The 25,473-nt window shown below is 35.3% G+C and overlaps 1 protein-coding gene across 1 annotated transcript in view; it reads right to left on the reverse strand.

Annotated features, from left to right (window-relative positions):
- Positions 1 to 25,473, reverse strand: part of LOC140143973 (mannosyl-oligosaccharide 1,2-alpha-mannosidase IA-like) — a 94,648-nt gene that overhangs the window by 40,613 nt on the left and 28,562 nt on the right. The window contains exons 3-4 of the mRNA XM_072165806.1: positions 18,304 to 18,384; positions 13,187 to 13,281 (exon numbers count right to left, since the gene is read on the reverse strand). Of these exons, the coding sequence (XP_072021907.1) occupies positions 13,187 to 13,281; positions 18,304 to 18,384 (176 nt within the window). The remainder of the gene's footprint in view (positions 1 to 13,186; positions 13,282 to 18,303; positions 18,385 to 25,473) is intronic.

Here is a 25,473-nt window from a genome sequence, read left to right on the forward strand (position 1 = left end):
GCTTCTAAGTATTGAATTTCAGTTGTGACAAAAATTAAATTATCACAGCAAGTCATTTTTTTTTGTTTCGAGGCTTCATGTTAACAATTGTTAAACATTGCAGAAGTAGTTTTTTTTGAAAACAACAGTGTTGGGATCATCTAAGCTGTTATTTTCTTGTGTGTATTGAATCAATGATTCTATGCGGCAGATATTGTAGATTTATCACACATTAATTTTTTCACCCATTTGTTAAGTATGGTGTTTTTTGCATGTGAAGCCTCCGAAACAGGCTTTTTAAGGTATCAGTATATTTTTCAAACATTAACCATAATGTCAATTTTTTTTAAATTTATGACATTCTGCACATATCAAGTAATAATTACAATGCAGATATCAGTATGAAACACACCAATTTAGATATGCATAGATGATAATTAAGTTTATTGTTGTTTCGGAGGCTTCATTTGTTTCGGAGGCTTCAATTGTTAACGGAAAGTTTGTATTGGGTCCCATTTTCAAACGGTGATATATATCTCCACGATTTAAAAACATGTGACTTGAGGATCTACTTTGCTACATTTTGATAAATAGATTGGATGAGCTCTTTTATTTATATTTGCACAAGCTTGCTGAACAGTTTGTTTCGGAGGCTTCAAAAAGTTAACGGAAAACGGCTATTTGAAGTCAAGATTTTATAAAAATTTTAAAAGCTTGCAAATCGGCTAATTTTTGTTACCCATTTCAAGTTAAGATAACAACTGTTATGAATCAAGAAGAAGTGAAGAAATAACCAAGAACTATGAACCAAAGCTACACCCACAAAGTTTGTTAACAATTGTTAACGGAAAATGAAGCCTCGAAACGACAAATATCAAGTCCGGTTCTCAAAAATACAGGGCCGTTCACAATTAAATCTAATGTGGCAGTGTTTACTGAACATATGACTGTACTTTCAGGATAAGAAAAATTATCCATGAACTAACTGAAGAAAACACAGGGTTTTACAAAAATGTTACTGTTTTTTATAGTTTTTCAAAATGGCAATATTAAGTACATAAAAGCCTGCTAAAACTGAACGCAGTAACTCCCAAAGCTGATTATGCTACCCAAGGTAGCTGCTAACTAGATGACTTACGTGGCCAAAAATCCAAAGTTACACCCTTTACCGTGAAAATGACCATATTTAATCATCGATATTGTGCTATTTGAGTATACTGATGCAATGTATGACAAAACAAATGATTTGTATCATTTTTAGTCCACTTGGTAAGCATGTTTCAAAATTCAGAAACAGTGAAAATTATGTAGGCCTACATTTGTTCAGCTTGACAATATGCATATTCGATATACCCAATTTCCTGGTTTAGGCCTATATCGGTTTGAAATCAATACCAAAATTAAACCGATACCGAATATTGTTTTTAATTTTTAAACATTTTTTTAAATGTTTTCCTACCCTTACACAAACTCTAACCCATCCCCAAATATACACCCACCCAAGCCAAACTAACCTTTAACCTATTCCAAAACCCTTGCCCTTACCCCCAAAAGGGAATTAGGGGAGAAATTGATTTCACCTGAAAATCAGACCTAGGCCTATATTCAATGTTTTAAAATGCATGAATGTGTTCAATTTATAATTACTTTTATTTTGCCTCAATTCTTCGAAATTGTTATTTTTATTACTAACAAAATAAAAGAGAAACCTTTCATATTATTTTGGAAATTTTTTTCTAAAATTCTAAAATACCAAAAAATACATTCGAAGCATAAAAGCTTTTTCTTCTGGGTAAGAATTTTTTTCTTACATGCAACAGCTTTTTTATTGCACGTTAGAAATTTGATAAATAGGTCATCATATACAAAATGCATGCATGGGCCTATTTATCAAATTTCTAACCTGCAAGAAAAAAGCTGTTGCACGTAAGAAAAAAATTCTTACCCAGAAGAAAAAAGCTTTTGCACTTGAATGTATTTTTCGAGTATTTTTAGAAATTATGTGAAAGGTTTCTCCTTCCTATAATTAACCATAAAAATTGCCATGAGATGAGATGAGGCTAAATAAAGTAATTGAAACTATTAATATATTCATGCATTTACTAAGTTTAAAAGTTAAATATAGGTTCGATTTTGGGATGAAATCAATTTCACCCCTAATTCCCTTTTGGGGGTTGGGTCAAGGGTGTTTGGCTAGTTGGGCTTGGGTAGGTTTGTATACATGTAGTAAGGTTTGGGGGTGGGTTAGAGTTTGTGCAAGGGTAGGAAAAACAGTTTTAAAAAACCTTTTTAAAAAAATTTAAAAAATAAAAAAATTTAAAAAATTAAAAAAATCGATTTTTTTTTTTTTTTTTTTTTTTTTTTAAATAGTAAATAGTAAACAAAAAGGAGGCGGCGCCAAAAAGGAGGCGGGGGGGAGAAACTTGTATTTTATTTTACTTGGCCTTAGCTCATGTTCACAACTATTAAGCGACAAATTACGTTTGTAATGTTGCTTGTTTACGACGCCCTGAGACTACTATAATGTATGTACAATTGATTGTATGTTGATTGGCCACTTATGTGTGCTAGTAAACCACCTAAAGGCTAACTCAATACTAACTCTATTGGCTTAATTTAATTAAAAAGGACGACAAGTAATTCTCAACGACCCCGCTGAAAATGGCAATGTTGTATGTGAAGGCCCTCTTTGCTACAGATGCAAAAGCACTATTGCATACACTGTTTGTTGTTAAATATATTCTTTATTTTTGTAATAAGCAACATATGAACATCAACCAAATCTTTTCTTTTCTTGTGCAAAGAAGCAACAAATAATTGAAATTTAAATGACGATTGAAATTTAAATAAAATGAATAAACAAATAAATAAATGAACGAACAAACACACAGACATACTGACTAATGGACAGATGAACAAACAAACTAAAAAAAATATATATCTCTGGATCAAAAGAAATCTCTATTCAAACCCATCTTACACCGATGTGTTCAGTAAAAGGTCATTTTGAATTGTTATTATACTACATTGTACCCTAATACGCAACTGAACATGACCAGCATTGTCTCATGTTCAAAGTTAGCGACAAATTACGTTTGTAATGTTGCTTGTTTACGACGCCCTGAGACTACTATAATGTATGTACAATTGATTGTGTGTTGATTGGCCACTTAGGTGTGCTAGCAAACCGCCTAAAGGCTCACTCAATACTAACTCTATTGGCTTAATTTAATCAAGAAGAACGACAAGTAATTCTGGACGACCCCGCTGAAAATGGCAATGTTGAATGCGAAGGCTCTTTGGCTTTGCTACAGATGCAAATGTACCATCGTTAAATATATTCTCTTTTTTAGGGGGCAATAACAAAATACACATGTAAATCATATCCACATTCTTTTCCTAGTACAGGGCTTTAAAAAGTTTGTTTCTTGCAGGCAGTCTTAAAAACCAAAATGCGAAGTGTGTTTATTTATTAGGCCTATATATTATTTTTAGAGGTAGGATTGTTGCCAATCAAAAATATGTTTTATCAAATCCGAGTGTATACAGTAGGTTAAATATGAAAATAATAAATTTATTGATTTTGTAATTGCTTGAAAACATTATGGTAAACAAAATTTCTGAGAACAAAATCTTTTGAACAAATATGTCATTCATTTTTGGCTTGAAATATAATATTTTCTAGATTTCTCAAATAAAAAAAAATCCTGTAAGATTGCTTCCAAATGTGTGCAGCTTATGGTAAACACTTGTTGCTTATAGCCTTAAAGGGGATAACAAACAACATTGCAGTGATGGATTACAACTGTCTGAGAAATGTAAAAATTTATTTGTGTTTTTCAGATAAAAAAAAGGCATTGAGGCACATCACTTGAGGAATTTTTTGCTTGTCATTTGATTTAATAAATTTCGGAATTGTGTTGATTGTTATTTTGGTGTACTTTTTAAAAACGATAAGTGAATGCATGTTTAAATTTCCCGGTTATCCTGTACCCACACTGCTAGGGTATCATCTGGGTCATCAGGTGACAGGTGAGGGTGGGGGTCACATTTCTTCTTCTTTTTCTTCTGCAATGTCCCTTTGTCAAAATAGATGCACTTTTAAAATCTAGATTTTTTCCTTTCAAATTTGACTCCCTTTGAGGAATGAAATTTAAATGACTGACATTTAAAACTGCATCATAAATAAAATATATCAAAACGTTGACTACTTTGATTCTAATACTACAAACCACAATGGCCTCATCCCAATGGCATAGTCCAATAACCTCAATTAAACAATCATAGTGCAAAATTTGCCCTCAAGTTTCAGAGTATGAGTTTTTGTACCCAAATTTTCAAAGGTCATTCAATGAATGTGCAAATGTATTAGGGTAAAAAGAACTGTGCCTTGATAGATGAGCATGTTGTGGATCTTAGTATAATATTCAACTTCCTCTGATTTACAGCAAAAAACAATGCACATCTGCCCATTATGCAATTAAGTTTATATATTACACCATAATTTGTGTAACAATAAAACAAGATACACTTTGTCACCCACGGCAAAGCTGTCATATCGTTCTTGCATAAACATGATAAAAATGCATTTGATAATGATAGTATACCGTTTTGTTTTAAGATTGTTGCTGACATATTGTCAATAATTTTCTTTCCCAGGGCCCACTTAGTAGGTAGACGACTAAGTCTTCGGGGATAACTGAAAAACAGAGCGTGTAACTTGTACATCGTCATACAAGCACACTTAAACAATACTGCTGTATAGGGGGATATTCTCCCATGTTTTCTATTTTTGTGCTTTTCGCAGTTTTTCAGACCACAAATTTAGGGGCTATTATTTTCTTCAGAAAGGGGGGGGGGGTTCACAAATATACTAGGGGCCATACATTTTTGGAATGAAATATAGGAGGGTCATAAATTTGTGTTGACCAAAATGAAGGTAGTCACAAGATGACCACAGATTTTATTCAAAAAGACTGATTTCAATACAATTTTAGCCTGTTTAGGGGTGTTTCGGTGGTGGGGGTCATAAATTTTGTTGCCAAAATAGGGGGGTTGCAATTTTATTGACGCCAACTTTTTGTAAATTTGGGACCCCCCTTCCAAAGAAAATGATAACCCCCTTAAAAGCCGGGATACAAGCCAGCATTTTTTTATCTCACAGGCTTTAATGTGCAACTGTTTGTAATTGCTTAAGGAACTGCAAAACTGTTGCTAACATTTCAAATCGCGAAAAAGTAATACCGTAAAAATATTGCGCTATTACAGTATCATTCCACATGCCCTATACAATTTACGAGTAATCAACACGAAACAAAACCCTGTCTATAGGAGTGTCGATTACATCATCTGTTGAAACCAACATTGATTCCCGTACGATGCGATTCAACCGACGCTAAAAATGGATGATTAATGAAGACGATGAGTAACCTGTATGCATGCGTACGATGAGCAAATTAGATATGAATTGGATAACAATGTGATATCTATGCACAGATGTCATGTGCGGAGGCTTTATTTATTACTTGCAATACATGGGTACACATTTGATATGGCATGTTTATATTCGTTATTAGTATTTTGCTGTGCGCTCAAACACTACAGGTCCATTTAAAGGAGTATTTCTTGATCACAACCTATACCATTTTTCACCCTGATGTGGCAGTGACGTCAACACATTGAAAGCAGCTGTTTCACTAGCGCATATGCGTGGTCTTTAAGCGTGTGTGTGTGTACACCAGCGCTTCGGTAGAATTATACCAGATTCTTGCTTGATGATGCAATTATGGGTGTAATTTTGTTGTTTTTACCACAAAAATCCCATTTTCCACTCGATTTCCTTGTGTGGCGCCATGGTAGTAGTATTAGTATCTAGTCGTAAATCCGTCCTTTCTCCGAGCACCATCAGGAATTGATTTTAAAGTTTTGTTCACTGACAATTCACTTCCAATAAGTGCCCCCTTTTGGAAAAATGCAATGCCCCCAGAGCTTTAATTACAGACAATACGGTATCTAAAAGTACACCACAGAAATTTTCCTTAACAAGAACCAACCAAACCAAAAGAAAACAAACCGACAGACAAATGATATTTCAGTAGAAAAGGAATAACAATTTCAAAGTCTTCCTTTAAACGAGTTCATCTTTGGCAGAGTCTACACCTGCACTATCTACACCTGATGAAATAATATATCAACCTGGCAGCTACATTTCTCCAAATTTCTATGATTTGTGTTACCATGGTAACATGTATAGAAGGCTAAGAAGATTCAATTTATCTGGATATTGAGTTGTACTTCTTCCCGAAGGTTCAATTTTCCACAATTCAAAGCAAAATCTAGCTTTTCTTATCTTATCACGAAATTGAAATTGAATATTGCATGGATACAGGGGAGCACAATTTTGTCCAGGCATGAAACTACCGTGATTGGGAAAGAATCCATTTTTTTAAGCATGACTTTTTCACAGATTAATGTTTTTAAATTGTTAATATCAGCATTAATGGTGGGTGGTCAGATTTTCCTATAATGTGTGGTAGCTTCCCATCATACATAATATAGAGGCCTGCATGTTTTAAGGGTCTTTTTTTTAACATACACATACACCTTGCGACTTGCGTGGAAGATTATGGGCATGTCTTCCATAGGGGTGTATGCATTTCAACTGGAATAGCTCAGGTCTGGACAAACAAAGTTCAAAACTACCTTCTCATGACATTTGGAGAGAAATCTATTTCCTCCCAAATATTGAGGTAAATAATAATATTATAAGTTCCATTAAAATCCATTTGCAGGATAGTCAATAAAAGAAGCATTAGGTTAGCATTTTTTGCAGAGGGTCATTTTTTCCCAACACATCAGAGAAGATTATACATCATATATACCACTAGAGATTCATACTCCCGTTTCCAAACATTGTTTGGCAAGGACAATTTACCAAATACAATGGATGATATATTTGTATGATTAAGTCAATAATATGCTCAATTTTCAATTTAAAATCTTAACTGAAGCACAAGTTACTTCTGTAGCAAAGTCTATTGAGTTGTCATAAATGTAACATGCTACACATCCTCACTTCATTGGAAGTGACAAAAAGCAAAATGAACTGTCAAACTTAGCTATCACAAGGTGCAAAAAAAGCTTTTAAAAACCATACATTCTATTCAAATGGGACAAATTGAAAAAATATTGAATGTTGCTAGAGTTTCCATTTAAAGAAACACACATTTGATTCATTCAAGATGAGAATAAATCAACAGTGTCAGTGCTCCTAGGAAGTTTTTGATTCTGAAAAGCATTTCAAATTCTATTCAAAATGGGATAAATTGACTGTATTGATGCTCCCGCTAGAAATGGTGGAAAGTTGTTGCCAAAGTAAGCCAGCATTGGTGTTAAAAGCATGCACTCGCCTAAAGTATGATATAATTCGGCATTATCTTTGTATAATAGTTAAAAGTGCACATTCAGCTTACACTCTCCCCTTCCCCACCCCTATCTTTTAATGTTGGGAGACTGTAAAATGGAAATGATAACGATGTTGTCCAAATCAACATTGCAATATGGGAGCGGAGAAAGTTGTTGGCCAATTAACACAAGCTTTTCTGCCAGGATTGTAGATAGGGGGGACTATATTATATAGACTAAGCAATTCAAGATGCAAATACATCTGTTTTGCACAGGAGTATAGAGTTTGCATATTACAAAGGTAAACTTCAGACATTTTTTCTTCTTTTAAAGACTTCAAATATTTTTCTTGGTCAGGTGCTAGGAAATAAGTCAAGATAAAGAAATAAAATGAACCAAGTATTGGATATGCTTCATTTAGAATATGATTTGAGTCAAAAATATACCCAATTTAAAATCTTTATTGAAGCACACGCTAGTATATAGTCCATTGAGTTGTCACAAATGTAAAATGCTTCAGGTCCAAGCTTCATTCTAAGCGACAACCAGAAAATGCACTGTCAACCCGGGCTGTAAGGGAAGGTGCAAAAAAAGCTTTTAAAAGGTGTGAAAATAACTCTGACAAATTGGCAAATGTTGATGCTACTCGACAGTTTCCATTATAAGAAAGACAAATTTTATTCAAGATGAGATCAATCAACATACATTGTACAATATATGTCAGTGCTCCTACGGAAGTTTCAATTTTAAAGAGTATTACAAATTCTATTCGAAACGGGATAAATTGACCGTATTGATGCTTCCCGATAGAAACGAAAAACTAGATATATAGACCAAGCGATTCAAGATGCAAATAAGTGTGTTAAATAGTTGGCACACGAGTAGAATTTACCTGGCATTAACTCAGGTAAGCTTAAAATAGTCATCAAAAAGTCTATTTTAAAAACACTGAAGAACCAGTGCTGGGAACATCTAGTTCAACACTGAACTCATAGAGTACTTCTTATGAAGATTTCAAACACAAAATACTGTTACGATTTTCAAACATTTTGCCCATTTGTTGCTCCTAATTTTGTGGTCTGCAAGTGCTTCATGCAGATGGTTAACACAATGCTTACATTGCCAAGGCTGGCTATATACATGTACATCTCATGGCTTGTTACTGTTGCTTTTACCTTTCCAACAACATGCACCGATTACACGGTTTGACCTAAAAAAGTCACAAACCATCTTCAGCCTTTGCATTATTTATCAGGAACATTTGTTTTCTAGGACGCAGAACATTTTGAGAGGTACACTTGCATTGATGCAAATATATGTTGTGATTCTATTTAGGTATATGACATGACTAAAAAAAACCAGTTTGACAATTTGTGTTCGGATTTCCCATTCCCGTGAAATAATTCTCTAAAAACATGAATCTTAAACATCCGAATCTATTTACTTGAGATTAAAAAGTGATTTTTGAGCACCTATTTTGCAAGCAGTTATAATTTTATAACAAGTGATATATCATTTGTTTAATGGAGATTTCAACTGTTTAAAAGTATGACTTTACACTGAATTTGTTGTGGATGGTCACAAATGTGACAAACTTTGATATTTATATATTGCTGTAAAAGAAAAAATTGTATTTATCCTTTATAAAATTGATAATTTTATCCAAATTCCATAAAAAAATTGATTGGTATTGGATTTAATGCATATTTACTTTCACATTAAACAGGTGGCGAACACTAATATAATGTACATGTTCTACCAATTGCCATACCATTCATTCACATACAATGTGCTGCTAATTCATATTGTATGCTGGTCCTTTTTTTATTAACCATAGTTTTGGAACATATGGAATTACATGTAAATTATGATGTAAACGAGCAAATAATTGGTATTATAAGTACATTGGTATTGTAAAAACCTGCTGCGCCACCTCAATATTGCTTCTGTGGAAAATGGGTATATTGTTCAAGCTAGATCGTAAACATTTAATGTCAGTGTACATGTGTGTATATTTAGGTTTGGGGTACAACAACAAATTCTTCCATTAAAACATTTTATCTAAAAGCATTTCTGCAACTCCAAATTGAACTTTCAATTTTTTTAACAATCTCTCTCTCTCTCTCTCTGACTCTCTCTCTCTTTGTCACACACATCCCCACGCACAAACTGCAGAGAGTAACCACTAGCAAATATGGCCAGAAACTAGGCCTGGCATTTTCGGGTAATTTTGTACCCGGTACCAGCGCATTTTCCGGCGGGTAACGGGTACCCAAAATTGAAAAAGTTTTTCCAAGTTTTTTATTTTTTTTGGTTTTGTAGTGTTTCTGGACCTAAAACTAAATGCAAGAATCATTAATAGTTGACCTAAAAAAAAATTGGAATTTTACAATGTGTTTTGTGTTTTTAATATGAAAATTGATACTTTGTTTTCATGTCGTACACTATTAATGCTATCAAAATGCATTGAATTTGAATGCATTGAATTTGAATGCATTTTTGAATTTCGGGTACCCGGGCAGGGTATTTCCTGCCCAGGTAATGTAATCTGGGGCGGGTACCCGCTAGCCCGCCCGAAAATGCCAGTCTTACCAGAAACGCAAATTTTTTAGTTTGATCGCATACACAGATTCTTCATGTGTTTTCCCGATTGATGTTTTTTTTAAAGCTATACAAACAGACAGGACACAGACACACCAGCGGCATATCCATGGGAGTACAGGGTTTGTGCAGACCCCTGTTCTACATGTATGCCTAAAACGTACATGCAAAATAATCCTCCTTTGGTGCTATTCTTGCTGTTGCGCACACCGGGTCTAAGGTTACTGGGTACAATCTTGTACACAGTACACCCTATGGCATACAACTACAGCATGCATGCAACATAGCCCAAGTTCCTAAAAGGAAGAGAACAGGTCATATAATGACGGTATTTAGCGCCGTTTATATTTTCAATTTTAGAATACAACGTTGAAGCCGAAAAGGTCAATATTACCCTTCCTACCCCCTTGATAAGCCACAGCCACATCATTCCCGACACTAACGCCAACCTATACGTACGAACCTGCTTCATGAGTCTATGCCTCAATATCAATAATAATACCAAAATGCAATTTTGTACTTGCTTGAAGCATTTCCTGTAAAGATGTCTATCCAGAGACAGATGTATATTACTGGAGGCAGGATGAGACCGGCTTCACTATAGGGGTGTCCACACGAGGCGCTGTAACTTGGGAGGACACTCAGAGGGAAGGAACCTTTGGGAGGTTTGGTCAGTGGATTGAGACGTGTGCAATTTGGTGTGTTGATAAAACTGGGAGGTTCAACCTGAACTTATGGATGTGACATGAACGACTATGGCATGTGCTTCATCATAGAAATTGGGGGGAATCCATACAAATGTTGGCCAAACATGATCTTTTTTGGTGAAAAATCTCATCAAAACATTATGCTGATCAACATAGCATTGCTACCAGGTAATGCATATCATACATATCTACATGTACAAGAGTTCCTTGGCTTCTTCATATTGCAGGGCTCCCCTTGTACATGATTGAGTTGCCATATCACCTGTGGGGAAACACAGTGAGACATGCCTAGCTTAAAATCCTCTTCCAATTCTCCCCAAACAATAATATTAGGATGGGGTTTAGACAAGCCTCAGGAAATCGACAGATTAATGCAGTTTATACATCATAATATGTTCACAATGTATTGAAGTGCATATATGATTGAGCATAATGATTGTCAAAATACAGTTGGTTGGCATGATGTAAAAATCTACATTAATAATGTAATAATACAGTAATATTATTGTCAGGTTGTGCTTCACTGCATGCATGGGTGGCTAACAGATCCAGATCAGCACAGACACAACTGAGTATACATGTATACAGATACTCTCATTTGATCACTCCGAGGTTTGATCATCTTAAGATTTGTCACACATCTGAGCATACCTTACAGCTCCTAAACAGACCTTCCTCTGCTCAGACTACACCATCAGTAATCATGTTTTCAATACAAAATGACAGCCGCGCTAGGCCACATTATTCTACCGATGATTGTTGCTGATACGCCATTCAGCGCAGGTCAGTTTTACGAGACCAGACTAATATCGGTAAATTTGCTACAGAATTGTTCCTCGAGCCTTTTCAAGCGCACTCGTCTTGAGTGGAAGCGACAGTTATCTTCCGATCGTGAAGGGACCGAGGTCGGATGTCATTCTCTTACTTGACAATGCTACTTTGAAAGTATGTTTGTAACATTTATATGGTTGTCACATATTCAATTCTGAGTACTTCACAATATATTGGCATTATGAGCTGGATAGGTTTTGTGAGAGAATGTTAAGAGCATTCAAGTGACAGCCATTTTAAGATGGTGAAAGGGGAGGGGTCGGAATAAGAGAGTTGTACACTTCTCCATCTCCTTGATGAACATTTCCACTTAGTGTTTCTAACACTTATTTGTAAGATTGTCACGTCACACATCTAATGTGCTATTCCAGTCGAAATCCATACACCTGCTATGGAAGACACAACCTTAATCTCCCACACAGGGGGAGTAGATTTCAAATGGGGTCACCCATTCAGGTTACCCAATTTGAAATTTACACTCCCTGTGTGATAAATTAAGCTCATATCTTCCATAGGGGGTGTATGGATTTCAACTGGAATAGCCCAATGCTCTTGTATCATCAGTAGAAGTTTTTTTAATATATGGATAAATTTGTAAATCGTAAGGAAACTTTCATTAGAACAGAACCAAAAATTTAACTCACTATTGACGGTTTCGCCTATTATGGTCAATAGGCATCATCAGTTGGTGGATGTTGCCTGGGTTTTAAAATCAAAATCTGTGTGAATATTTTTGACAAACCATATACTGTGACATCTATGCATGCAAAGTGCACCATAAAGAATCTGTATTCAGTGAGTGCTCCACAAATAAAAGCCTGAAAATGATCTCACTAGGATCCACAACACACTCATTTATCAGTGCACAGTTCTTTAACCCCAATACATTTGCACATTTATTGAATAACCTTTGAAAATTTGGGTACAGAAACTCATACTCTGCAACTTGAGGTCAAATTTTGCACTGAGGTTGATTGAGGTTATTGAACTATGCCAGTGGGATGAGGTTATTGTGGTCCATAGTGTCTGCATCATTCTCTTTATCATTGATGAGCACACTTTCTGCAGCAAGATTTCATAAATCCGATATCAAGAAAAAATCCCTTAACTTTCATCCTTGAATTTTAAAATATTTATGGAGGAAGAAACTTGCATTTTTGGTAACATTAGAAATCGGTATTATATTATATTCCGAGGAAGAAAATTGTATTTGTGGTAACATTAGAAATTTGTCATTGGCATTCATATACTTTTGAGATGCACATAAAACAAGTTATTTAGTTACCCTGAAGATGACAGGTAAATTAGGTTAAAGAATTACCAGATATTTTATTATCTAGTTTGGAATAATCTACAATACGAGCAAAAAATTGCCTCAATTCCAATGGCAAAGTCCTTAACCTTCATTGCTCACATGTTGACCTCACATTGGAGAGTATGAGTTTTTGTACCCAACACATCCAAAGGTCATTCTATGAGTGTATAAACATATTGAGGTAATAGAACTGTGCCCAGACGGATGAGGGTATTTTAGATTGATAGTACTGGTTTATCTTTTACATTAGAAAGAATAATATTTCCAGGCAGTAATATACTCTACGTCTCAAACATACGATACTGGATCCAAGAGACAATAATTATGTCACGTCCACGTCAATACTTACGTTTTAACATTGATCAGACCAAACGGTATGCCTGTAGGCGTGTTGAATGCGGGCAACAACTTCTCGGCTATTTCCACTGCTTTTGTTTTGAAAATCTGAGATGGAGAAAGTGAAAAAAAAAAAAAAAAAAACAGAGCAGGATTCGGTTAGTAATGTAATAGATACAGGTATGATGGAAGAAAATGCAGTTTGTTATGGTTGAATGTTCTAACATTAAAGAATGCATGAGTTCAAGTTTCACCGATATACAAGAGTAGCGGACTCCAATTTCTACCCATGCTTCTCAAAATCAATGTATACAGGGTTGTAAATAAACAGGGGCCAGAGCAAAATTTGCTCCTGGAGAAGCTGAAAATGCATATAAATAATCATTTTAAGGCTATTAGATCTTTTAAAAGTACATATATACTATTAAGTAATATGAACATTGTACTATAATGTGGTGATGAATTGGATAGATATTTAAAAGTTAAAATCAGATTTGTCCATGCAATTTTATGACCATGCCGTGCCAGCTAAGTACTAAATATGATGCTTACATTTGCTACAGCATGGAAATTTCTGCATTTCGGTCACTTTTTCTTTGAAAAAGATGGGGGGGGGGTATTTATCTAGGGGGCATCAATGGTCACTTTTTCTTTGAAAAAAAGATGGGGGTGTTTATCAATTGAGAGAGAATACGGTAGTCATTATAAACTTTTGTATTAAGGACTGAAGTGATATTGAGTCAACTAACTCAATTTTGATTTACTTCTTTCGGTTTATATATACACCACCATTTTACAGTATTTGTCACTTTAATCAGCATATAATATGCTGATTATTTTGTTGGTCCCATATGTCGTATTTACTTATCTCTTTAAATTTGTTACACTATCTTTAACAAATTGCCGCTTAGCAGCACTTGGTAGCAATGGCAAATGCCACTATTGCAATATATATGGAAGCGGGAATTGATTTTTACCATATGAATTGAAAGTGACACTCGGAACGGTCAATACAATCTGTGCAAACCAAACCTTTTAAAGCACTGACTGAAGAGGCATTAACACTGTCCTGCATTGAATGCAACTTTGCCATGCCATAAAAAAAAAAATTCAAAAGCGCTTCAATTGAAGGCTCTTGACTTGTTTTGCTTCTCTACAGTGTCTCTTGTTTTTAGTTACAGTTGCTTTAGCCAACAAACAAACAGACAAACAAAAAATTCAACAGATGAATTCAACCATTCATACAGTACGAAGACTCAAATTTGATACTTGCACCATTGGTAATATAATGGAGAGTTTATGGGCTATTCCAGTTGAAATCCATACACCCCTTATGGAAGAAATTAAATACCCGCAAATTGAACAGTTTTACATTGAATTGTACACATAAATTGCTGGATTAGCGAAATTAAATACCCACAAAAATGGTGGTCATTGGCAATTAGCGAAATTAAGTACTAGCGAAATTAAATAGCTTTACAGTATTCCAAATGGAGTCACCCATTCAGGTAACCCCATTTGAAATACACACGCCCTGTGTGGACGATTAAGGTCATGTCTTCCAGGGGGCGTATGGATTTCAACTGGAATAGCACAATACATCAGGCAAATTGTATCACAATTGTCACTAGTTTGCCGGTGTCTATTTAGTTACAAATTTGAATATTATATTGTATTCAATTTCAAACTAATTAGCACCCCTTTCAACATTAACATTGCGGCCCCCCTACAGAATAATATTTACAGTGAAAATTCACTAAAAATAATTGTCCAAACAATTTGGAAATTTTGCTGCCTCTGGCTCAGCCCCAGAAGGCCCCTCAGGAACTAGTAAGAATATGAGCCAATGGACAAGTTGATTGAAAAGTTAACCGCAAGTCCTCGTTCATTCACATGATTGTAAAACATATTTGCCTAAACATCATTTTGAAGTTCAAAGACATCTTACACAATCCTCCACGTATCCTGACCATGAATCTAAAATAATAACAATATCTCATCTGTAATAATATCGCAATCTATTTTCATGCTCATATAGTGTAACGTCAATGCTGGTTAAAAGCTACAGGCACTAGGATCCACAACATGCTCATCCATCAGGCATAGTTCTTTAATCCCAATACTTTTGTACATTCATTGAATGACCTTTGAAAATTTGGGTACAAAAACTCATTCTCTACAACTTGAGGTCAAATTTTGCACTATGATTGTTTAATTGAGGTTATTGAACTATGGCATTGGGATGAGGCCATTGTGGTTAATTGTGAGGCTGTCTCTCCGTGTTATAAATCCATAGTGGCATCAGGTTTTGTGCATACAAACGGTATCTGATGCGGAGATTGAGTTTCCATTCTTTCCATTATGCACCGCTAGCTGCAAAATTGTACAATTTACCTACTACAGATTATAGTGAGTTTGAACAAATTGAGGCAGTTTTTGACCCCTAAATCATATACATGCCATCACATTTCTATAGGCTGATAGTGCCACAACACAACATGACTGTGCACAGTAAATTGAAAGCCTAGAAGCTATAATCATACCAGTTTGATTTATCTCTGAGATTTGATACAGGGTAAGGGTGGCTACTCAAGTTCGGTTTGGGAAAGGGGCCCATCCATACCAATTTTAAATGAAATTGGACCTACATTGTATGATCACTAAAATTTATATTTTTTCTACTGTATTGTGGGATATCTATGAACTTCCTCCCTGCTTATATCTATGAACTTCCTCCAATGGTCCTGATGTATACTAAATCACTCTTTGGGGAAGATGCAATGCAACCCTTTCATCAAGGGACTGCAACTCAAATCTTGTTTACCATAATATAAGATACTCCTAAATTTATTTATTTTTCTGCCCTATTGTGGGACATTAATGTACTTCCTCCCCTGGTCCTGATGTGTACTCTCTTGACCTGCAACTGTTTCAAGATGCAATGCAACCCTTTCATCAAGGGATACCTACAACTCAAATCTTGTTTACCATAATATGAGATACTCCTAAATTTATATTTTTTCCACTGTATTGTGGGATATCTATAAATGTACTTCCTCCCCTGGTCCTGATGTGTACTCTCTTGACCTACTACTGTTTTAAGATGCATGCAACCCTTTCGTCAAGGGAGATCTACAACTCAAATCTTGTTTACCAAAAGATGCTCCTAAATCTATATTTTTGCTAATGGATTATGGGTATCTATAAATGTACTTCCTCCCCTGGTCCTGATGTGTACTCTCTTGACCTACTACTGTTTTAAGATGCATGCAACCCTTTCGTCAAGGGAGATCTACAACTCAAATCTTGTTTACCAAAAGATGCTCCTAAATTTACATTTTTGCTAATGGATTATGGGTATCTATAAATGTACTTCCTCCCCAGGTCCTGATGTGTACTCTCTTGACCTACTACTGTTTTAAGATGCGATGCAACCCTTTCATTAAAGGAGATCTACAACTCAAATCTTGTTTACCAAAAGATGCTCCTAAATTTATATTTTTGCTAATGGATTGTGGGATATCTGTAAATGTACTTCCTCCCCTGGTCCTGATGTGTACTCTCTTGACCTACTACTGGTTTAAGATGCGATGCAACCCTTTCGTCAAGGGAGATCTACAACTCAAATCTTGTTTACCATAACATGCTCCTACATTGTAAATTTATATTGTCACCTTATTTCAAATTGTTTTATTTAGAACAAATTTCCCATAAATTTTCGCACCAGACATGCACTTTTACTGAGATGAAAATCAAAAAAAGGAGATGTTTATGATGCGCAACTGGATATACAAACAACGTCAACGACGATATTCCGCGGAAATCCTTGATGGAGTCGAAATCCATGAATTGATTACATCCCAAATATATAGTGACGGGAGTATTCCCAAGATTTGCGTACTAATGGAGAAATCAAATCGGCACATCTTTAAAAGCATCCTCTCTGGAGGGGTACTGGAAGATTTAGCGTACATCAATCTGTATTTGAATCTAAGACATCTTGAGAAGAAGTGATAGAATCAGCGGAGGCTTGTTTGCTTGGGTTGCGTTAATATTGTCAATCTTGATATTTGCTGGGATGAGTCAGGAAAGAATACAGGTTAGACTAAAAAAATTGTTACGTCTCAAAGTCGCTGTGTGCATTCATTTTTCTTAGCGTATCCATGTCAGCTGAAACAGCAAATTCAATTTTTATTTCCTTTTTCTTTTTCAGTTTTTTGCCACAAAATCAAAAAATTCCGAGACAAATTTGGAAGAAAATTTATTTGATTTGATAGTCCCATTGTTTAGGTATAAAACAATTGATATTTATTTTATGCCGTGTACTTCTGAACACTCAAAAATGACTTCTGAATTTAAAATTTAGTTTAAAAAAATCTTTAAAAAAAAACTCATTTAGCATTCGTTTTAGAACCCATACTCATTTCTCTATATTCTTCCAAATATCTCAATTAAGGGGGCACACAGGATCACTCATTATTATGTTTTCAGAATCTTGATATTTTGATATTTAGGGTAAGTTGTTATGGCGGACCGAAAAAAATTGGCATGGAAAATCTATTTTAGCACTTTTCTCAAAAAGTGCTCATTTTTGCAGAAATCTGCCGTACTAGTTGGATTCCTTGCATCATTTCCTTTCTGAAAATGTATACTTTTATGTACTTATCATCATTACTTTTAAAGATACAATACAAAACAATGTCTTAAATTTGCCACTTTGAGTGATCCTGTGTGCCACCTTAAATTAGCATCTAAATCTTCCGCCTTAGGATCATGATTTTGACACCATATTTTTCATAGTTTCATAGTTAAATTCCCAATTTTGTCTTTCACTTCATTATTTTAAAAGGCACTTCCAGTCCCAAGTAACTGAAAGGTGCCAAGGCCAACTACTGTATTTTGAATTGTATCTTGAAAGCTTGTTTCTCCAAATTCTCCCTCTCTAAGGGTTTGCAGGCTAGTGAGTTTATTAGTTTAGTTTTGGATTCGCCATTCCATCATTGGAAAATCAAGTTTTATTTTGCGCATCCAAAAGCCTTGGCTTTCTCTAAGCAACCAATGCATAATGCAGTGGCGAATTTCACGCCGTGAGCCATGCAGTGAAATTTAACCTGTTATAAGTATGCCTACCTCGTCACCCGTCAATGCAAACATGGACAGCATACCGCCGATGAATCGAATGTTGATCTCAAAAACAGACACATCGCTGGACTGTAAGTAAAAACAGAAAAAAGACAAATTACAAAAATATTCAGCGCCATACATATTGAATACGCACTACAGATTTGATCTGAAACAACAAGCAGTTTGACCCTATAAAGCTAAACACACACTTTCAGTGTTTAGTCATCAAACATTTTGGTAGCTGGTGTATATTGTGCATGCAAATGATTCTGTAATTTTTTTTTACTGCAGAAAATCTGAGAAAGTCAACCAAAATGACAAAAATGTCACCTTTATTGTTTCTTAGAATAAATAAATATAAATGATGAATTCAAATGCTAGATAATGGGGTTCAAATGGGGGTCTTTGAGCGATTAATTCAGGTGAAATCTAAGATGCTTGGTTGACAGAACATGAGTTTGTAAAACAATATGGGCAATTTGAGTGATAGTGGTGGGTAAATAAAAGGGAATCCTAAGAGCCCAACATACACATTATCCCTTATGTATGGATTGGGCTCTTTCCTACATAACCATAAGATGTAAACAGGATTGGTTTACAGAGCTAAGAACACACAAACATGCTGTAATGTCAGACATTGATTGTATGACATAGTTTAACATCTGAGAAAGTAATTTTCCTGGTGTAAGTAATATATGGTCCAATGGATAAAAAATCAGAGCGGAAACAATGATACAACCCAATGACTTAAATATGATAGTGATGTTGAAACAAATTAACTAGCATCGTCATACATACCTGCAAATAAAGTCAGTCGAGCATAATAATTTTACACACAAAATAAAAGTTGCTACTTATTCGAGTACATGTGCTTGGTTATGATTTTCAACACAAGTAATAAAAACACAATAATTAATTTTGTATGATTCACCAATGGAGAAATTGTTAGCTGCAGCAGTATAATACCACATTTATATAAAAGAAATCAGATTGATTGAGAAATTAATGAAATTTGAGTGACTGTATTTTAGTCTCTGATAATAAAGATTTGCTTTGATGGATGATACTGCGGTTCTGATCTCCAAATTGAAAAGACCATGGTCAGCTTGGCTTCTTGTTCATTCATGATCATGACACACACTGACTGCCACACATTTCTGGTAAGCGGAACATCTAACAATACTGGGTATTAAAGCATATTGCACACTGTATTTCTCCTCAAATTTGGTGCAAATTATTTTTCAAATTCAATCATAATTCCTGATTTCTTTTTACACATGTGTGATCACCACTTAGGCCCTGCAGCTAACAAAATTCTCCACACATGATTCAAATTATGTTATGTTTTTAATTTCTTGTGTTAAAAATTACAATCATTTAAATAAGTGGGTGCACTTTCTTTTTGTAAGGTGTTTATTATCCTTTAACATTTTGTAAATTATCAACAATAATCTTCTAGAAATGACACAACAACTATTGATTCATAATGTACGTATCGTATACTAAGCAGAAATATGCAAGAAAATGACAAATTACATTTATATTATTCAAACAGATAAAAACATGTCACTGTAAACCCTGGATGTAAATACAAGATGTTAATAAAAAAATATATGGTTTGCAAATTCAAAGGCAATTTCGCTCATACTACAGTATAATCATGTTGTAATAAAAGTGCAATGGTTCGGTGGCTACACACCTATATGCACAAATATGATGGATATCAATGTTGAAACAAATTCATGAGTTAGCATGTTGTTATGAAATGGTTCAATGGACACATGTTGTAAGCAGACCGAGTAGGCATATGAAAGAGTGATAATTTATCAGGCAAACTATGAAATTAGACCTGTTCAGACTTTTTATTTGATATTGAACGTTCAACAAGCATTTGTTATTCATCTGTTTTTTTTTATTTTTATTTGTTATCTTATATTACTTTGAATGCTATTGCCACCAAATGTTCTATGTTTTTTTCGTCAATAAATGTGACAACATCATATCGAAAGGAACAATAAGGTTGACATAGCCTATAATTGAGGTACAAATATTCATTAGAAGATACAAATGACTTGATTAAATAATACTTGCATTGAATATGGATTATAAATCGGCCCTAACTGAATTACTGATTACTTTTTTCCTCAATTATCAAAACAAACAAAGTCAAAACCAAGACAAAACAAATAAAAATAACAAACAAACATACAAATTGTTTAAAAACAGGCTAAAAATGCAAAAACAAAAACATTCAATGGTCCAAAATCTTGACATATTCATATGGAGCAGTAAAATGTAAAAATTTCAAGCAAGAAAAACTCATCAAAAAATATACCAGCATCTAATACCAGTCAAGCTATTAAATGCAATCTATTTGATGAAAATTCTGCGGCAATCTGAATTCCTGACATTTACATGTAGAAGCATTCATCACTAATTCACTCACAACAATGTACGTTATGTGCTTCACTTTAATGTTGGGCTGAAAGAGGAAAGATAAAAGTCATCAAAAACTGTTTTGACTTCTGTGTCATAAAGATATTTTATCACAATATAATTAACACTGAAAATTTAAGGTACTTATTTTCACTTTTTTCCTTAGTAATTTAAAAACTACACATTAAAGAATCTGCATTCTACATAATTTTGCATTTTTGACTCATTATGATTTCAATATATGCCCATCTTTAAAAAAGTGAAAAAACACCGGACCTGCAAAATTAGCGAAAAAATGAATACCACCAAAATATCCCACTAATGCAGTTATCATACCAGTGTTAACAGTAACCGGTCAGGCAGACTGATTGACAGGTTTATACTTCCAAACGGACTATAAATGATAAGACATCCCACACTACGGTCCCTCAAGCGTTTTATTTCTGCGGTAATCTATACTGGTGTATCCACTTACAGTGGACCTCTTGCCCATGATGTATCGGATAACTATCTCTGGGAAGTCATTCACATTAGACGGGTAAACATTTGAGAATAATCTTGGTGTGACGCACTCAAATTGTAACTTTGTTGTATTCATTTGTGAGTACTTAGTAGAGTATTTAATGCTAAATTAACATAAATTGCATATTAAAAGTGCCTCTATTATTTTTGCCGTTTGTTGATTGTTTGATTGATTTTGAGTGTATAAAATATACCGTATATCCTTTTTAATGCCTGTCCTCTAATAAACACACCACCAGTCTTTTTGACAAATTGAATTTTATAAATGCCCACAACTCCCCCTGAAACAAATTATTTCAATGCTATCATGTGTATCATGTATATAGTAAGCTTTATACTCCAAAATCCACACACGATCGGTAATGGCGTTGGTATTGGCGAAATTACATCGTAAACCCGGAAATTATTGATAAAAGCAACCATTTGAACAAACAAAAAATGCTTTTAAAATTGATGTCTGACATACACATTTTAATGCATTTAAATTATTCACTGGTAGTGGAGAGCAGCCATGGAACCAGTGTGTCCCAATAAAAAATACCAGTTGTACTTTATTACTTTACTCCAAAAGTAGGCCTATACTGCATTAAAAGAAGGACACATGCACGATAGTTCCCTGTACATATCAGTGCAAATTTCATTTGATTCGGTTTGGAAACGGATGATAATGTAATACACACAATCTTATGGAAGTCATTTCATGAATCTTTAAATTAATTGAGTTGCTTGATGTCATGCACTATTTGGGAAAAATAAAAAATAAAAACATTTATGGAAATGTCACAATATTGCTTTAACTTCCTGCAGGTCATGAATCAAATTCATGGAACCACATCCTGTATGGTATGTTCTTCCTGATACACATATTCTCAGCAGTAGCGGAGCGGGGTTTTTCAGGCCTTTTCTCAAGTGTTAAATCGCCAAACAGGACTGCGTGTCAAATGATCAACCAAGAACGCATGTCCACTTCTGGTTCTGAAACCCAATTCTCAGTACAACACAATGCAGGCTGTACAGGTAATCCTCTCATGAATGATAAATAAATGCAAACCAAGTATTGAATTGGGAGAACTTTTGACCTGAACATGATATAAGCATACTATACATTATTCATTTAATATTATACTGGTGGTAATGCCGTTTTCTTCCTTTCAGCTGATCAGCACTAACCGTTCGTTCCGATCACACAGTGAGTCAAGTATAGGACAGCATTTAATCATGCTTACCAAGTTTAAAGTCATTTTGGAATAACTATAATATAATTCAGCAAGACCAGCATTCACCTAAACACTAAAGAGCCATTCTTCAGAAAATGAAACTAATTTGAAAAAAATCAAATTGTAGGTATCATTTATTTTTAAACTTTTTTGTGACAAGTACAGTTCAAAGTTTTAAGAACTGTAATTTTCATGAAAAATTAATCGCCAACACCCTAATTTGCATAAATTAACATAATTGTTAGATTTGGGTCTGAAAGTAAGGTTTTTGGGCCATTTTAACACTTACTGCAGTTTTAACTTGTTGTAATTGTTTTTTTTTAATTTCCTGAAAAATATGCTGTTATGACGCCACTAAAACAAATCAGAACTGTTGAAAATTTTTTCAAACCACAACAATCTCGTAATTAACGAAACAAATTAATTGGTTTTGTATGTCACACACGTGACCAAAAACATGCAATTGTTTTTACCATCAGAAAAGATTTTATTAACTGAACTTCATATTTTATGTCAAAAGGTAGACTGATTATACCCTCCATTCCAGCTTCCTAAATGGAAATTATTATTCTTAGTTTTTACGTAATTCATGATAATTAACAAGTCACACACGTGACCGGGGTCACGTGTGTGACAAGTTTGGTAATGTGTGTGACGTACAAACTCCGCCATGGAATTCCATTAAGAGCACCCTATGATGTTGAATTTGGTATCAATGTATAGCTATGGGTCTCCTCTATCCACTGACACCAAAATAAGTACCAACATTCTTGATACCTTGCTGCTATGGTATCATTTTGTGGTTGTGTCCTCACAAATGTGATAAAACCTTGATTGTACACACAAATAGGCTAAAAATAGACTTTATGGAAGAAAAAAATCCAAACATGTAATTTTTACCTGATTTGTAGTTGCCATATAAAAGTAAATCACAAAATGAACCTAAACACAAGGTTTTAGCTCAACATCACCTGAAATATTCTTAAAAAGAGCAAAAACTGACCCATGTTTTATCCCTACCCCTAAGAATGTGGATTTCTGTGTCACCATCCGGTTATTTCAGTTTTAATGGAAGGTTTGTATGAAGCGATTGTTGACATGACACCACTGTTTTTCCCTACATAATACATTTAGTTGGTTATAGGGCATATAATAAATAAATTTGGAAACAAATTTGCTTTTATAAAATACTTTAATTGTTCACCCAAAAGTTTGGTAACGTGTGTGACATTCAGACGAACAAAACCAAATGTCACACACGCTACCAAACGCTTAGTATCAAACCCCAATTAATACATCTAGGCATGAATGTTTCTTGTCAATGTTGGTGTCATTGTAATTGTAAGATAATGCTTTACTACATTTGGTATGAATATGTAGGTCCTTGTACATTCACAGGAATTTAGAAATGAATTTTAAAATCCAAAAACTTGCATCCGTCTGATGTCACACACGTGACCGACCCTTTGTTGACCCCTGACAAGAAAATAACACAACGTAAAAAAAAAATTAAAATATTTTTGAAGAGTATAGACATTAGTGTAACTATCATGCAAAAGATATGGTGTTATCTGTTTTATTTATAAAGCAGGCACAGGAGCATTAGTGTGAAATACCCCCAGTTATGTCACACATGTACCCGAAGAATGGCCCTAAACCTAACTCTCCCAATCCTGAACATCATGAACCCTAACGAAACCAAACATAAAAAAATCTAGATGCATGCTTGGGTATCCCACGTGATGCGATTGCACCATCATGCGAACAGTCATATGGGCACGGAAAGCTTGGTCCTTCCTTCCCCTTTCCAAAAAGCAACTGGGCGTTAGGTTTTAATGCAGGTCAATCATTTTGGGAGTCAATAATAGTCCCAAACAAAAATGTTTGGTAGACTCATAACCGGTGCGATCTTACCTTTCCGATGTTGATTAAGATACTTCTTGCATCGATCCCGAGATGCGGAAAAACCAATAGTCATTTTGTCCCACATAAATGAATAAATAACAAAACCCCGATCCCCGGTGGACTCACCCAAAAGGTGACGTCACACCATATGATCGCCCTTATCCGACTTGGGATCCCCTACTCGGACCAAACTTGTAGGGGTGGCGGGTCCGGGATAATCAACATCGGAAAGGTAAGATCGCACCGTTATGAGTCTACCAAACATTTTGTTTGGGACTAGACTCAGTACACCGGTCGATCTTACCGCTTCGATGTTGATTAAGATACTTCTTGCATCAACATCTGAAAGATCGATCTAGCAAGTAACCGACGGATGGAGGTACAAGATTGGTCAGCATCTGATCAGGGATCGGGAGCGGTAACGATGGTTTTCGCGAGGTCAGAAAATATTTTCCCCAACGGTCGGGAAACAAAAAGACCACGCGATCACAGACATAAACCTCCTTACTTAATAAGTTTGGTGGTTAAGAATAGCGACACTGGTTCTTACCATGCCGAGTATTCTGTATAGTCTGAAAACCTGGTACCCGTACACCACCGTATTATGATCACCCGAACAATGTCCCGGTAAACCTCCCGCCCGTCTCTGATTACTAACGTAAACGGAAGTATCGTAGAGAAGGGCGAAGGTGGCTTCCGGGACACCGCCTGCTAGATCTCCTCAAGGGACAACCGAACGGTATACCCAAGATGATGAGATAGCTCGTGTCGAGTGGGTCGTGGGACGCGAAACCTTCATGATCCCCGGACCCCACCAACACCTGGACCAGCCATTGCGACAGCGGCTGGACCGAAAGGCTCTGTAAGGGTGATGAATGCGGTCGTGAGTCCCTCGCAAGGCTTGTGTTCGGAAGAAATAGTGCTGCAGCGCCTTATCGGACACCCCAGCCTCTCTTTGGCTTCAGCCGAACCTTGCCCAACCCTGGGGATTGGAGAGGGACGAATGTCGGTATGCACCGCGCCTTCAGAGTCACGAGAACAGAGCGCCAAACAGTGTCGCTCCAGTGTTTGTGAACACGGAAGCTAACCTCGAGAC

The sequence above is a fragment of the Amphiura filiformis genome, unplaced genomic scaffold, assembly GCF_039555335.1.
Source record: "Amphiura filiformis unplaced genomic scaffold, Afil_fr2py scaffold_35, whole genome shotgun sequence".
NCBI classification, from domain to species: domain Eukaryota; kingdom Metazoa; phylum Echinodermata; class Ophiuroidea; order Amphilepidida; family Amphiuridae; genus Amphiura; species Amphiura filiformis.